Source organism: Balaenoptera borealis (assembly GCF_965194805.1).
Source record: "Balaenoptera borealis genome assembly, chromosome: X".
Lineage (NCBI taxonomy): Eukaryota > Metazoa > Chordata > Mammalia > Artiodactyla > Balaenopteridae > Balaenoptera > Balaenoptera borealis.
The window spans coordinates 37,210,258-37,226,764 of NC_138881.1; the positions used below are offsets into that span (position 1 = coordinate 37,210,258).

Genomic DNA, 16,507 nt, shown 5'->3' on the forward strand with positions numbered 1-16,507 from the left:
GGAAAAGAGGTAGAGTGGGCAGTTTCACACTGAGAAGAGCCCGGATTGTGACCAGTACCATCATGGGAATGACTGCCTGGCCTTGGCATCAGGTAGATTTAAATCAGTCCTAACACAGCCCTAATCAGCTCTTGGGGTTTCTCCCTCCATCCACAGTGTCTCTGGTTTGGTGGTTTGGTCACCCTGCTGTGGGTCCCAACAGAAGCAGTTTACTCAGCACTTTGTAAGTTGTATACTCATCTGGTTACCCACAAAGGACAACAGCAGAGGAAAAATCAGCATTGTTTAATAAGAGTAGGTGGGAGGGGAGGGTGACACCCTAAAAAGAGTATCCAAATGCCTTCTCGGTGTGGTCCTTCACAGAGGAGCTGTTCCGCTCAGAACACATCCTGCACATCCTGCCAGGGCACAAAGCAATGAGGCCATCTAACTGAAAAGAAGCAAACTCGATGGTCTTTTTTCAAGGATCTCAGGTTAATAGAACCACTTCACACCCTGACAGACACTCTAATGAAAAACCTTCCACTGACCTCTGGCAAAGAGTCAGAAGACCCACCCCCCCCCAGCCTGAATCTCCTGTATTGGAAGAATGTGACCTCGTGGAAGGGTGATGAGATGGTTAATGTCTCTAAAGCAACAAGGACATGATTCTCCTGTGCCAAGGGATATAGCAAGAGGAAGGAGAAAGCACAGGTGCACATTAGTGGCCCTTGGGTGCAGAGTATTTTGTTGTCCTGCTAACTGATAGTCGTCATTCCTGGGCCTTTGATGTTTCAGTGAGCATCTAATGGATTATAAAATCTAAAAGATCATCACCTTGTAAACCTGAACAAATCTATAATGAAATGAAGGACCCAAAGGCATTTAATTATTGAACACATAAAAGGAAGTATATTTTAAAAAAAATTGGTCAAACTGTCCTGTTAGTTATCATTTTAAAGGAATTTACAGGGCTGTTATAGATTATTCTTTTGGAATAATTCAGTTTATAGCAAATGCCTAAACTGGTTTCTTCATTGCACAGTATATTCTCTTAAAATGGGTGCTTTAAAACAATTACATACATATTAAAAATCCTCATTTCTTTGCTTAATTAAAACGTTAATACTCTCAGACAACACAGATCTGAAATGGTGAAACCAGCAATTCCCCCTCCCACCTTACAACAAATTAAATTGAGACAAAATTACAAACACATTTCACTACATGATTGATTATTATTAATAAAAATCAGTTTCTTTTTGTTTGTTTTTTATAAAGTTGCCCGAAATGCAAGGGATGTGCATAGGTTTACAACTTAGTCATAATAGCATTTTATTCTTATTCCCCTGGGTGTGCCCCGTGAACGGAATGTACTTTGCTGTAGATTACAGATTGTTTTGTCCAACACAGACACACCGACAGCATAAACGCTCGCGACTGTCCACATGCATTAAGAGTCAAGACCCAACTTCAAATCTCTAAAAGGTTTACAGGGTGCTTCAAAGAGACAGTATCACATTATCTGGATGTTACATAAAGGACTTAAAAAAAATACTGTTCTAAAAAAAAAAAAGAGGAAAAAAAAGGCCTTTAAAAATTTATGAGTTTTGTAATCACTAGACTGATTATTTCAAATAAATAAAGGAAAGAAAGATATTCCAATCCATAAAATCAGACTCTAAAAAGAATGTAGTGTTCCAACCCCAGTCAAGGTAACAGAATCATTGTTTATTATTATTAAAATAGATTATAGAAAGCAGCATCTATTTTGTGCAGTTTTTAGGGGCCTTGGAAATAAAAAGCTATGATTTCCAAAAATATAACATTCCAAAGGATTGAATAATACATACATTTAAAGATACATTTTATTAAAGTTTAGGAGAACTGATTAAAAAAGATACTGTCTCTTTAAATTAGTGTGTAATTGTTTTTCTCCTCCTATCTATTCGGACATGACAATAATATAAATGTAGGTCACACTACAACTAGGTAGTCTCTAGGGACCACGACCTGCTGACACAAGGCCGATAACAGAGGCTTTTCCATGTATGAGGTGGCTCCCAGTTATGCGGCAGATATCTGGGGAGAGGCCTAATAGACCCAGGAGACTGGGACCCACTGCGGGGCTGTGCACACGAGCTCCACGGCTTCCTCCAGATGTCTGATTGTCTCATCGATTTCATTGTTGATAATTGTGAGATCGAAGTAGTGTGCATATGTTCTTTGTAAGATGTCAGACTCCTTCTGCAGACGCTGAAGAGATTCATCCTAAATGGTGATGGGATGGAGGTAGGGATGGGTGTGGGAGGAGGGAAGAGCAAAGAGAAAAGTCAGCCGGATTTTTTTTCTCGTGTCACATTTCTGTCCGTCCCAATGTCAGAAACAGTCAAGGCCAGACCTTGATGTGCCACATCTGGGCGTGAGGCCAAGCCCGCTTCGTGACAGAGGAGATGACGGTCCCCGGGATGGCAGGGTCACAGAACTACGGCTTGCCACCATGACTGCTCACCATGCAACAGGGGGCTCCACGCCAAACCGGACGGACCAGAGGAAACAGACACTCTTCAGCAAACACATCACCCCACCCCAGCCAAGCAGTGTCTGCCCCGGGGTCAGTGGGGACTGACTGATTCAGAGTCGAACCACTCTGCCCTCATTCCTCTGACCCAGGCCCGCCTCATCTCAAGCCACTCTCCCGTTTGGTGGGGGGACTTCAGGGGACGGACGAGGTCAGAGCCCTGCATCCCCTTCCCTTGGTCCTCTGCACTTGCTTGCACCAGGCCCCAGAGCCCAGCTGTGTTTGTGCCAAGAAGCCCCTGCCTCTGGACAACAAGTTAAGTTGTATTTTTCTCTATTCTACTTAGAGGTTCAATATGTTCCAGGAATTCAGTTACATATAATGGCCCTCACTCAACAGCAGTGGATGCCAGAGGCAAAGCTTTTTGGATGTTACAAATAATGGATGAAATAAGGCCATTTCCCAGATACAACGGCAGCTGGCATCTGATGAATCCCCTCACATTGGTCTGCATTGGAAATGGCCAAATATCACTGTTCATAAGTACTTACATCTCTTATGGAAACAACTCTGAAGGAAAAGCAGCTATTGAACTCTTCGCGGCAGTAAAGGCTTTCCCTCAACTCCTGCAGCGCACTACAAAGAGCCTCAGGATGGCAGTTCTTTCAAGATGGGGATCTCTTAAGGGCCACCAGAAAGTCTGCCTCTGCATCTTCACGGGTCAGATCTTGTTATGCTGAACTTTTAATGGGCAAGTTCAAATTTGAAACCAGGAAACTTTGTAAGTCAAAGTAACCAACTAGATAGCTGAGCTGTTGGGTGGAGTCTGAAATATATATATAGATACAATTAAATACCTGTTTATTTGATTAGTATCTCTCTCCCCAACTAGAGCTCAAACTTGCCTTGCTGTGCCCAGCACTTGGCATTGTGCCTTATACATAGTAAGTGCTTAATAAATGTTACCGAAAGAACGAGCACTTGGCTGACTAATACTGGCCATTATACGATTTGATGAGTGTTAAATCTATAGTCAAGAGACAGAGAAAGTCTACTAGGAAATGGGGGCCCATGATGACAGAGACAGATCTCCAGACAAACTAAAAGGTGCGGTGCCTTCAGGGACTTGAGAGCTGTTGGCACCCACTGCTGGCTTAGGAGCCCTCCTCTTCTCTGAGGCCCATCTGTTTGTAAGAGACTCTTCCTGATGAACCTCGACCTGTGGGTGCAGCCCTCTGGCAAGGGGATTCGAGGTGAAATAATAACACTCGATTCCATCACAGCACCACAGTGGGGATGACAGACACCAGAAAGGTTGGGGACTCAATCTTTTCTATCAGGACACTCTGAAATGAGAGTGTCCTAACCTGCTTTGTCATCTACCGGAATTTCAAAGCAGGACGTGACATGCTTTGGATGTTAGGTGTTAACTACTTCAGTGTAGATAAGACCTCAGTTAATCATCACCTTCTAAGGTCATATCAACACACTTTCTGCTTGCACTTAAAAAGCATAGTATTTTCACTGTGGCTTTACAATAAACACAAAGCAAAAGCCCATTTTAGGAAACATGCATTCACCCAAAGACAGGAGTGCTTCCTACCAGTACGAGAAGGAGCAATTCCTACCACGTCACTCTCCGGGCTAGGGGATTCTATTGGAATATACAGTCCTGGGTGGGCTTCAAGAACCACTAGCAGAGCTTATAATTTGCTCAGAAAGCTGGGCTGATGAAAACATTCAAGAAAATTTATGGCTGAGAGCATCAAATTTTTAATGCAGTTCTCGTCACACAAAAAAAATAAAGCTCCCTCTTAAGGATCTTATAAGATGAAGCCATGTTTGTCAGTTTCTTCCTCTACAACAGCTTGTCTGCAGGCTTGACTTACACGTGAGCAGGGTTTAACTCAGTGAAAACAAAATGCCTTTATTCTAACAGCAAAAGCAAGGATTTGTGGGAACAAAATGTCTACATTCTAAATCTATGAAAGGAGACGAGGCTGTATTTCATCACCTCCTAGCTGGTACTTACAGGCAATTTTCTGCACCATTTTGGCAGCTATGGAAAATTAGTAAAAGGGCAGGAAAATAGGCAAAAACAAAAACAAAGCAAAGATGATAATTCAAGAAAAATACATGGTAACCAAAGGATAAGAGCTAACCACAATGTGGAGTTTCAAACATGTTTGTATATTAGATAAGATGGAAAAGTAGAATTTACCAAGGACTACATCTTTTGCAAATGAAATGACAAAAAATGACTGAAAAATATGAGTGACATAGAAATCTAGTTCTTTAATCTTCCTTAAATCTAGATATTTAATTTTCCTTAAAGTGAAAATCTCCAAGCCTTGATTTTACTGTCATAAGCTTGGGTGAGTCTAGGCCACTGTTAACTGGACAGTGCCAAGAGCGTCCTGGTGATTTCTAGACCCTGCAGAAGTGATGGCCTTCAGGAAAACTTTGTGTAGAGTTTCCTCTTAAGAATGACCCTACAGCAGATAAGCAGCAATATACTCACCAGACACTCCATAACTACCTTCTTATCTGCCCAGCAATAGAAGGCTGTGTAAGCCAGCCTGGTTCTAGATGGTGCTGCCGACCCTCGCGGGCACCATCTCCGTGGCGGCTGCTGACTTGAGTAGGCCTGAGAGGGGACAGAGCTCATTTCCAGGTTTGGTAGTCTCCAGGGGCCTGGGTAGAGATTCTGCACGGGTTCCACTCCGGAGGCTGCCTAGGGGTGTCCTGGCAGCCCAGCCAAGGAGGTGGATGCCTTATAGTTCTCCCCAGGCAAGGCAATTCTTGGCCCAGAGCTCTCAGCGCAGTCGCAGTCGCAGTCGCTATCAGGACAGGAGGGGCTGGCAGCCCCTCAGGGCGGGAGCAGACCCATGGATAAGGCCCCAGGCGGACTGCACTGGAGACTAAAGCTTGCATTTGCCTAATGATTCTGATCTCAGAAGAACCACACCTCTCTGTGGTGTGTAATTCCTACTCCTGAAAGAGGACCTCAAGCTCTGGAAATCTTACTGGCCAGCATGGAAAACAAAGCAGAGCTTCATTTAGTTGTCTTAATGAGATGGGGCTTTGCTCTGGAATGCACAACACAAATGCATCCTTACTCGGGGGAGTGCTGATTAGAGGAAAAACTGATTAATTCTTACCTCATTCAAACCTGGAGTGATAGTTGGTGCGGCAATAAAAACAACAAAAGGAGCAAACTCTGCAGTTCTCAGGACCTTCAGTGCCTGTGTAAAAAAAAAAAAAAAAGAAAACTGAGACTTAAGAGGAGAAATAACTAATGCAAACATTCAAATGAGTTCATAGAAAATTATACAACTGGAAAAGCCCTTGATTCAAATTTTTGGCAAGATATTATTAAATTTACCAACTTTATAAATAACTTATATTACTTCTTTTCATCCAAAGGATGGACAATAGCCATTGGCAAATAAAAGCTGACAAACTGGACGTTTTTCTTATGAATCTCATGAATCAATCCGACTTATTTTTCTTCTGAAAAGTGAACACTGATTATGTTGGTTAATGTTCATTTAAACCTGGTTATTAATTGTAGCCTGAATTTTAATTCCTAGGAAATGCATTTTGGGGTAGACTCGGACCAGCAGGGTGGCTTCAGCACTCATCCAGAGCGCACTACACCACATTTCAAATTTCAGATTGCTCATGAGGAGAGCAAATCACGGCCACTGTGACCACGAGGGCTGTGTTCGCACTGACATAGGCCTTCTGAGTTGTCCTGAGGAAAGCCCTCTCCTCTGTGGGACTCAAAGGGAAGGGACACCCTGTCCAGGGATGGAGCCGTATGGCTGTGGGCAATTTGTAGGCCCATGAGAAGACGCCACATTCAAGGGAGAGGGACCTCTGAGGCCCCTTTCGGTTCCATTCCAAGGTATCAGAAACCACTAACTGCAAGCTACTAGTTTGCACAGACATACTGCAAAGCCAGCATCTGATGCTGTGGGAGTTGATTCTGGTAAGGGGTTGCTGCTTCTGCTGCTGCCCTAGGACAGGACACCCCCCAACCCCACAACAAAACCCAACATAGGCACACAGTTCACAAGTCACTGACATGTAATTAATGCGTATGCGTCAGGGGTAAATATCTTGCTGTCCTTTATATAAGAATTTAACATGTCTATTCTGTTAGCCACATAGTTTGCTTTGTAAATAGCCTTTCAATTGTTTGCTTTGCCCTATTCCTATTCCTCCCTCTTGTGTCTGGTTTGCTGTAGTAGCAATTTGGGTGCCCTGCCTCCAGTTTTGCTGCTTTCCAATCCTACTAAACCCTGCCACTAGAACAATCTTTCGGAAATGCAAATCCCATTCCATCACTCCTCCACTCCAAGCCCTTCAAGAGCTCCTTCTTGGCCTTGGGGTAAAATGTACCCTCCTGAGCATAAATGTCAGATCCCTGCCTCATGAGCTGGCCCATGCTTACCTTTCTGTCCCTTCCCTTCCATGGACTGGCCTTGCTGAACTACTTTCAGTTCCAGAAAGGGCCAGCCTTTCTCTTCCTACTCCCTCCGCCTGGACATTCCATCCCCTCGTCCCCCTCCCCACTTTCCCTATTGCTTGGCTGAGTGTTCTTTCTTCTGGGAAGTCCTTTATGAGCTCTGAGCTGAGTCAGGCGCCCCGCCGGTATGCTCCTGACACACCCACACTTAGGCACCTGTAGTGCCCGCCACCCTGGAAATGCAAGTGCCTGGATGCTGGCGGCTAAGCTTCCTGAGGGCAGGGGCTGCGTCTCGTTCAGTTGTCCTCCTCATGCCCCAGATGGCACCTGGCAGAAATAGTCTTTTGATCAAACAAAAATGTAAAAGCAGTACATATAATTCACAAAGTCTATTTTGCCTTTTGAGGCAGGTTTGACTAGAGGGCACTGTGCTTTCATGGCTGAAGAGAATCTCTTGGCCTCTATGAATATAAAGGCATGTAAGAGGCAAGTTGGTTGGTAAAGGTTTTGACTTTCCTGTTTAGTGCAAGGTTCACTTTTCCTAGGATTATGTTTCTGAATTTTATTTTTTTACTTATTTATTTTTATAGGACTATAATTGCTTTACAATGTTGTGTCAGTTTCTGCCACACAGCGAAGTGAATCAGCTCTGTGTATACACACATCCCCTCCCCCTTCCCACATCCCACCCAACTAGGCCATCACAGAGCACCGAGCTGAGATCCCTGTGCCATACAGCAGGTTCCCACTAGCTATCTGTTTTACACATGGTAGTGTATTTATGTCAAACCTAATCGCCCAGTTCATCCCACCCTCACCGCCCCCACCGTGTCCACACGTCTGTTCTCTACGTCTGCCTTTCTATTCCTGCCCTGCAAATAGGTTCATCTGTACCATTTTTCTAGATTCCACATATATGCGTTAATATACGATATTTGTTTTTCTCTTTCTGACTTACTTCACTCTGTATGACAGACTCTAGGTCCCTCCACATCTCTACGAATGACCCAATTTCGTTTCTTTTTATGGATGAGTAATGCTCCATTGTATATATGTGCCACATCTTCTTTATCCATTCATCTGTTGATGGACACTTAGGTTGCTTCTATGTCCTGGCTATTGTAGATAGAGCTGCAATGAACATTGTGGTACATGACTCTTTTGAATTATGGTTTTCTCTGGGTATATGCCCAGTAGTGGGATTGCTGGGTCATATGGTAGTTCTATTTTTAGTTTTTTAAGGAACCTCCATACTGTTCTCCATAGTGGCTGTATCCATTTACATTCCCACCAACAGTGCAAGAGGGTTCCCTCTTCTCCACACCCTCTCCAGCATTTGTTTGTAGATGTTTTGATGATGGCCATTCTGACCGGTGTGAGGTGATACCTCATTGTAGTTTTGATTTGCATTTCTCTAATGATTAGTGATGTTGAGCATCCTTTCATGTGTTTGTTGGCAATCCGTATGTCTTCTTTGGAGAAATGTCTGTTGAGGTCTTCTGCCCATTTTTGGATTGGGTTGTTTGATTTTTTGATATTGAGCTGCATGAGCTGCTTGTAAATTTTGGAGATGAATCCTTTGTCAGTTGCTTCGTTTGCAAATATTTTCTCCCATTCTGAGGGTTGTCTTTTCTTTTTTTTTTTTTTTTTTAAGTTTATTTATTATTTATGGCTGTGTTGGGTCTCCGTTTCTGTGTGAGGGCTTTCTCCAGTTGCGGCGAGCGGGGGCCACTCTTCATCGCGCTGCGCGACCTCTCTTGCTGCAGAGCACAGGCTCCAGACGCGCAGGCTCAGCAATTGTGGCTCACGGGCCTAGTTGCTCCGCGGCATATGGGATCCTCCCAGACCAGGGCTTGAACCCGTGTCCCCTGCATTGGCAGGCAGACTCTCAACCACTGCGCCACCAGGGAAGCCCTGAGGGTTGTCTTTTCTTCTTTAGTTACAGTTTCTCCTTGTGGGGTAACGGAGCCTGGCACATTGTTTTACCTGCCCTCAAACTGCTTTAATTGTGAAAGTCACAGGCTCAGATTCCCCATGGGAGAAAGCTCTTCAAGCTTCTATATGTTCATTTTTGAAAGAGGTAATTGGCATTTCCTTGCAAATCCTTTTGTGACTGAAGATTTTAGCAAGGAACAACCATCATGAAAAAGTCTGTATATAGCTCAATCGAGCTTAACAGTGATCTTCACTTAGAACTGTCCTTTTTGTGAATATGATTTTGGGCCTTTTCCTATCCTTCCTGTGCTCATAAATCAGGTGACTCCAGGGTCAGTTGAGACATAAGGTTTCCTCATCATCCCACATCCACCCAGAGCCACCTTCTGGGCAACTCAGATGGGGAAAAAAAAATCCTAAGGCCCAGTCCCTACCCTTGCTTCCATCCCTGAAGCTACTCTGAGTGCCAGATGGAAGTCCACACAGCCACAACCCACGGATGAAGTCGAGAATGCCACCCCAGGCGTGAAATGGCCTTTTCTCCACTCAGTGACTGCAGCCTGATAGCCACCCAATTGTCTGAGTATTTTCGGTTCTAGCCTGCTATTCTGTTCTGCACCAGAAAACACACGACTCGGCAACCGTTAGCTCCCTGCGGACTACCCTCCTCTGCACGGCATTCACGCCCTTAGCTTTTATCCACGAAGACATGAAGGTCATTCCGCACCTACTGCATGAGGCTGTCCGGGAAGACTGTACTCACCACACCACCAAATGCCTCTTATGTCTAACAATCAGGTTATATTCCTTTAGTAATTAACTCCAAGGAAAGAACTGACATACTTCTATTAGATGAGAATTATGTGATCCGTGACATTCTCCTTTTTGTCCTGGTTGCCAGGAAGTTCAGAGCCAAATTTCATGTTTATCACAGTAACTACAGTAGTCTCTGTGGTTAGTACTGAATATATTTGCTTCCTCCTCCTTTTCACGGCTTTGAGTTTCTCTCCTATATTATTGTACTTTCAAAGATTATAAGATGCCTAGAATCCTGACTGAGATTTTCTTGCCTAGTCTCCCTCTTATCTTCAGCAGAGTCACCACACATGTCCTCATTTTTTCTCGAAGGCCTCTGTCCCCATACTCTGCTCTACTTATGGGTCTCAAGTGGGGGCCAGTTTTTTTGTGTGTGTGTGTGTGTGCAGACTCAGCTTGCCTGAAGTTCAGGAACAGGAAATGGAATTGCTTCACAAGGATTCCCCTCCCTCAGGCCACTAATAGGTGGCTTTAAGATGATCTCTAAAACCTCTTCCTTTTTGACTTTTAAGATGAGACACAAATTTGTTAATATTTACAGGCAAATATCTCTTTCTGAATCCCAGAGAGGGGAGAGAGAGTCTAGAAAGATCACTGAAAATACACTGGGTTCAAACAGCCAAAGAAGCGTTAATTTAGCATTTAAAGTTCTCTTTTGGAGATAAATTGATTTAATGGCTCATCTATGGCCAATAATTGTCAGGTTACTACCCTCAAGGAATAAAAACTCATTTGACCAAGTATCTAAGAAGCAGACATCTTTAAGACTTATCTGTTTTTTTGCAAAATTAAAAAGGGCAAGCATCTGAGTCATTTTGCACAAAGATCTAAGGGTATAAGGAAGAACACAGTGACCCCAGAAACAATCTTAAGAGGGCCAACTGAATTCACAAAACAGCCTCTAGTTCAAAACATGGCTGTTGTTTCCAAGCACAGATTCCTAACAAGACTGTACCTACCCCTTGATGACAACCTTTCCCTGGGGGCAGAAGCAAAGCCACAAATATTCTGCTACTGTCAACTCTTTAATGCTGCAAATGGACAAATCAGAATAAAATTAAAATCTAAAATTGTCTTGATTACACACTGGAGCTATTATAGTTCCAGCTTTAGGGACATAGATTATTTTCTGAGCCATGGCTTTATGAGAAGTCAGCTCTATAGCTTTCCTCAGGTTTGACCGCCTTACAGATTTTTCTAAATGTTAAAGATTTAAATTGTACTACCACATACATACAAGGCGCACCAGCTTAAGGATTAAACAGGGTTAACTCTTCTAGGATGGTACAGTGAAAGGAGTCTAAGATTTACTGTAAAAACAAAACAAAACAAAAAAAAACCCCAAATCCAAACCGAGACTGTTCAAGTGAAAATTACATTAAGGCTTGGTTTCTTCATCCTCAAAAGTAGATACTGATGTCTCTATCTTGGTGTTACAAGGATTAGGTAAGGAGTACTAATGCTTGGCAAAATATAGAGGAACACAATCTATTCTCCTTATTTTAAAAGAAGCCAGGTTACTCATTTTCTTCTGGTTTAAAGTCTTTCGGATAGTCCCTTAGGTTTAAAGTTGAACCACAACATCTTATATAGTATCATTAGACATGTGTTTGGTTTGGCCTCAACTATCTAAAATTAATTAAGATGGCACAAACTAAATGAGCTGGCCCTGCCCGGCGCCGCCCGCCCCGCGCCTATCCCCAGCCTGAGGCTCGGCCCCCTTTGCCCATGTCCATCACTCTGTGCGGAAACGCCGCCAGCATGTCAGACAAGCTGCCTTACAAAGTGGCTGACATCAGCCTGGCCGCCTGGGGACGCAAGGCCCTGGATCTCGCAGAGAATGAGATGCCGGGCCTGATGCACATGTGGGAGATGTACTCAGCCTCCAAACCACTGAAGGGCGACCTCACTGCCGGCTGCCTGCACATGACCGTGGAGACAGCTGTCCTCATTAAGACCCTCGTTGCCCTGGGTGCTGAGGTGCGGTGGTCCAGCTGCAATATCTTCTCCACCCAGGACCATGCAGCAGCTGCCATTGCCAAGGCTGGCGTTCCAGTGTACGCCTGGAAGGGTGAAATGGACGAGGAGTATCTGTGGTGCACTGAGAAGACGCTGTACTTCAAGGACGGGCCCCTCAACATGATTCTGGACGATGGTGGTGACCTCACCAACCTCATCCACACCAAGTACCCACAGCTCCTGTCAGGCATCCGAGGCATCTCCGAAGAGATCACAACGGGGGTCCACAATCTGTACAAGATGATGGTCAATGGGATCCTGAAGGTGCCTGCCATCAATGTCAACGACTCTGTCACCAAGAGCAAGTTGGCTCCTCTACGGCTGCCGGGAGTCCCTCATAGATGGCATCAAGCAGGCCACAGACGTGATGATTGCAGGCAAGGTGGCGGTGGTAGCGGGCTATGGCGACGTGGGCAAGGGTTGTGCCCAGGCCCTGAGGGGCTTCGGGGCCCATGTCATCATCACGGAGATCGACCCCATCAACGCGCTTCAGGCTGCCATGGAGGGCTATGAGGTGACCATCATGGATGAGGCCTGTCAGGAGGGCAACATCTTTGTCACCACCACGGGCTGTGTCAACATCCTCCTCGGCCGGCACTTTGAACAGATGAAAGATGACGCCATTGTGTGGAACATCGGACACTTTGACGTGGAGACTGATGTCAAGTGGCCGAATGAGAACGCTGTGGAGAAGGTGAACATCAAGCCCCAGGTGGACCGCTACTTGTTGAAGAACGGGAGCCGCATCATCCTTCTGGCCAAGGGCCGGCTGGTCAACCTGGGCTGTGCCATGGGCCACCCCAGCTTCGTGATGAGCAACTCCTTCACCAACCAGGTGCTGGCGCAGATTGAGCTGTGGACCCACCCAGACAAGTACCCTGTTGGGGTCCACTTCCTGCCCAAGAAGTTGGATGAAGCAGTGGCTGAAGCCCACCTGGGCAAGCTGAATGTGAAGCTGACCAAGCTGACTGAGAAGCAGGCCCAGTACCTGGGCGTGTCCCGTGACGGCCCCTTCAAACCTGATCACTACCGCTACTGAGAACCAGGCCTGCCCTTTGCCTTCCAGCTGCTGTCCTTGCCTGGGTCCCACCTCTCCTCCCCAAGAGCAAATGGCACCACCTTTGAGACTGGTTTGATAATGGTCCCCATCAACTCCCTGGGGCTAGTCACTCAGTCTTTGGTCTCTGCTGCATCCCTCATACTGTTGCAAGTGTGGCAGGGGGAATTGAGAAGTCCCTCCTCAGGCCCTGGTCACGATGGAGGTACACAGGAGTTACCCACAGGGAGCCATGAGATCAGGGGTTCTGGAACTGCTCACTCAGTCAGTCCTTCCTTAGGCTGGAAGTTGGTGGTGGTGATCACAAAGCCCATGCACTTTACCATCCAGGCCCTCACTTGGCCCATGGACTTTATGCCCATGTTCTTGGTTTACAGGTTCATTGGTTCCTCAGTCCATGACAGATGAGAAGGAGCTATGTCAAAGGGTGTAGAGGAACTGTTGGCATTTGAATGCTCCTGAGAGCCCAGCTTAGTGCCTGGCATTCTCTTAAACCTCAGAACAATGAGGTTGGTACTTTTAGTCCCTATTTTACAGGGGTTGGAATATATTGTTAAGGGATAGCCAAGAAAGGACAAGAGAAGTGATAGCCAGAGGTTGAGAGAGGCCAAAGAAACGTAAAAGCGCATTGTAACATCACAACTCTGGGTCAAAGAGATTAATTTGGTTTATAATGTTAAAAGAGAGCAAGAAGGTGGGTTAATAAAAATTTTGGTGCCTAAAAAAAAAAAAATGAGCTGAACCCCAGTGTTAGGTGGGGCTTTCTGTGGTCCACACAGAGTGGGAGTGGTGTCAGCAGTTAGAGGGTTTTAAAAAATGCCACATGGCACTTCTGTTATAGACAGTTTTTGATGAACACTGAGGAAGGAATTTCACCCTTACCAGCTTGCCTTATTTGTATTCTTAGCTCATGCCACAATGCTTAGAATATAGCAAGTACTTAATACATGCTGGTTGAGTCGAACTGTCCGTGAGGTATAGTACAGCAGGTAATCAAATGGGCCGGGGTGGGAAAAGGGCATGGAGACAAGGTCCTAAGGAGAGAGCCTCCCTGAAGCAACGAGGATCTGCCTGACAGCAAGTCGGTCATGGCCACGGGCATCCTGAAGGCAGGGCGCGGGCCTTGTCCAGCCTGGGGAGAGAGTGGGCTGAAGGCAGAGAAGCCCAAGGGGGAAGCCCAGGCGGTGCAGAGTCTGTGGGCACCTGCAGCTGGACCGCTGGACGCAGTGGTCGGTGTGAGAGCAGGACTAGGCCTGGGAGCACTGGGCAGGAGAGCCTGGGACCAGAGTGGTCAAGCAGACCAACCAGAGGAGCAGGATCTGGGTGATACCGGACCCCAGGGCCACGGGCCCTAAGAGGCTCAGGCAGAGAACAGGATCCCTATCTCTCCCAAGAGATCACGGTTCTGAGGAGGGGACAAAGGAAGCAGGAGAGAAGAATGCAGTGAGGCCCTCCAGCAGACAGGGAGCAGGGAAAATGCCCAGGCCAGGCCGAGGGGTGTTCTGGTGCCCAGTGCCACACGTGAAAGTGACTGCTGTGGGCAGCCTGATAAGGCCGAGAGAAGTATCTCCCGCTCAGCAGTGCAGAGCAATGCATGGCTGGGCTGGGCTGGGCTGGGCTGGGCAAGGGCATGGGGAGAGCTGGACGCCAGGGGTGGGGCAGCAGCAGCAATAGCGGCAGTGGTGGCGGCGGCAGCAGGTGAGGCAGAAAGCCCTGGAAAGTGGACTGAGATAATGCAGAGGTGGTCTGAGGAGCCCTGCAGCCAGCATACTGCTAGAGACATTACTACCAGCAGAAAACGACGTTCAGGTGAAGACCAGTGTGGAACCCAAGGAGAGGATGTCGAAGACCAGGACCAGGATTGAGACTTTTCCTCTAGCCACCCCTGGCCAGAAGATTTTTCCAATCCCTAGTAAGGAGGGATTAGTAGTTAAACAAAAATCAATCTGCATTACACATCATATATATAAAGATCCAAGTTCATTGTTAAGTAAACTGTATAGTGTTCACCCTAATGTTGCTTTCCTCCCCAGCCCCTTAACCAGATTCCAAGTTCAAGAACCCCATCAGGTGCTGTGACATGGAAATGCGTGAAGCCACTGGCCCTGATGTTAGGATCTTGGAGCCAAGTAACTGAGCCATCAGGCCCCAAGTCACACAGACCCTGGCTAAGCCGGTTCCATCCTCCCTTTAGGGATGGCTAGGGGACCAAGTTTCATACAGTGGCCCTTGAACAGGGATCTTCCCTGCCTGGGGTAGCCACGTAAGCCCCCTGATGAAACGGAGCCTGCTTGAGGGGAGCTGGTCTACCATTTCAACAGGTGTTGTACTGATTCTATTTGTAAGTGATAAGGGATTTTTGGTACAGGTTGGTCTTAGAAACGGCAGGCCTGGGAGTCACACAGGCATCCACAAGCCTCTCCGGTAACCTGCCCTGATGTCTACAACTCCCAAATCCTTCCTACTGGGCTTTGAGTCCCACTTCTTCTTAGTTTGTCCTCAGAGATGAAAAATAGCTTGTTAGCATTTTTGATGTAAGGCCTTTGGCTTTCTCCTTTTCAAGTTTAAAAATTTCTGTTGCTTCTAGTGTAGGACGTATCTGCAGATCATCTAATCGTCTCTGCGTCTAGCTCTGAGTCCTCTCCAAGTTCTCCATGTGCCTCCTAGTTTTAGCTCAGGGTCAGGCATCGTCCCTCAGTAAAGAGATGGCAGAGGCTAAGAACCACCACGGGTCTCTACCCCTGCTCTGCCTGACATCCCCTGGGGCTCGCTCATGCTTGCATTCATAAAGCTGGTGCTGTATTTTGGACCCAGGCCCCAGGATCAGAATTTCTTGCTGGCGATTAACATAAGATGCTGGCAGAGACTCTGATGGTCTAGTGTGAGCTGTACCAAGAGAGGAAAGGTGGCTGCTGTGTTAAAGTGCCAGAGTCTCATCCTGAGTCAGATTACTGTAGGATTTCTGGCGGGCACAGACCCGATTGGGCACTTTATTGAGCTTCTGAGTATAACGAATCTCTTAAGAGAACAGTCTCTACTTCTTAAATACACTGTGTGTGCCCTGAGTGCAACGATTAGTCAGCTTGCATTCTAGACGGTTAACTCATGGTGCCTTCATTGCCGATACTTTCCCGTAGCTTACTATTAAATTATTATGTGACCTGTGATGTTCTGATGCCATTTTTTATTTCAGAACCTGAGCTTAGCATGCAGGCAGGACGACAGGGTGCCAGGGTTGGCTAGGCATTACCTGAGGCTCCACGTCCAGTATTGCGATCAGCCCTTGCTCATGGATCTTCCGGATGGTCTCCAGTTTCGTCCCGTACATTGCATCCTCGTGGCTGCCATACTCCAGGTACTCGTTATTAGAGATGTCTTGCATCATTTGGTCATGAGATACAAAGTAATAATTCTTTCCATTTTCTTCATCTTTCTTTGGAGGTCTGGTGGTGTCTGCAAAGTTACATGTCAAGAGAGGTTTAAAAGGCTGAGCTTATGAGCTGATGCTCCCAATGGACCTATCCAAACTCAATCTCCTCTTAAAAGCTATGGATTCTGTAGTATGTCTCATGCCCTGTTCCCACCCCCAGTAGCTTTGTAGAACTAAATTCTAGAAGTCATATTTGTTTATGTGACATCGGACCACAGTAGTTGGTTAGCTGTTTGGTTTGGTGAATCTTTCTGTGTTTAGATGAGATCTATTTCA

General features: G+C 46.1%; 1 protein-coding gene and 1 pseudogene across 11 annotated transcripts in view; one reads left to right on the plus strand and one right to left on the minus strand.

Moving 5' to 3' along the window:
• Window positions 1–269: 269 nt before the first annotated feature.
• The window catches only part of CASK (calcium/calmodulin dependent serine protein kinase), a 394,779-nt gene continuing 378,541 nt past the window's right edge, over window positions 270–16,507 (minus strand). For 6 of the 10 annotated variants that reach the window (XM_082378094.1, XM_082378100.1, XM_082378096.1 and 3 more), the window contains 4 exons: window positions 16,052–16,254; window positions 5,662–5,745; window positions 5,022–5,147; window positions 270–2,250 (listed from right to left, as the gene is read on the minus strand). In XM_082378094.1, coding sequence (XP_082234220.1) covers window positions 2,074–2,250; window positions 5,022–5,147; window positions 5,662–5,745; window positions 16,052–16,254 — 590 coding nt within the window. In that variant the 3' untranslated portion in view covers window positions 270–2,073. The remainder of the gene's footprint in view (window positions 2,251–5,021; window positions 5,148–5,661; window positions 5,746–16,051; window positions 16,255–16,507) is intronic. The other 4 variants (XM_082378101.1, XM_082378102.1, XM_082378095.1 and 1 more) reach the window with 1 other exon arrangement.
• LOC309621107 (adenosylhomocysteinase pseudogene) lies at window positions 8,748–13,534 on the plus strand (annotated as a pseudogene). Its single transcript has one exon. The product of its transcript is annotated as an adenosylhomocysteinase pseudogene (transcript).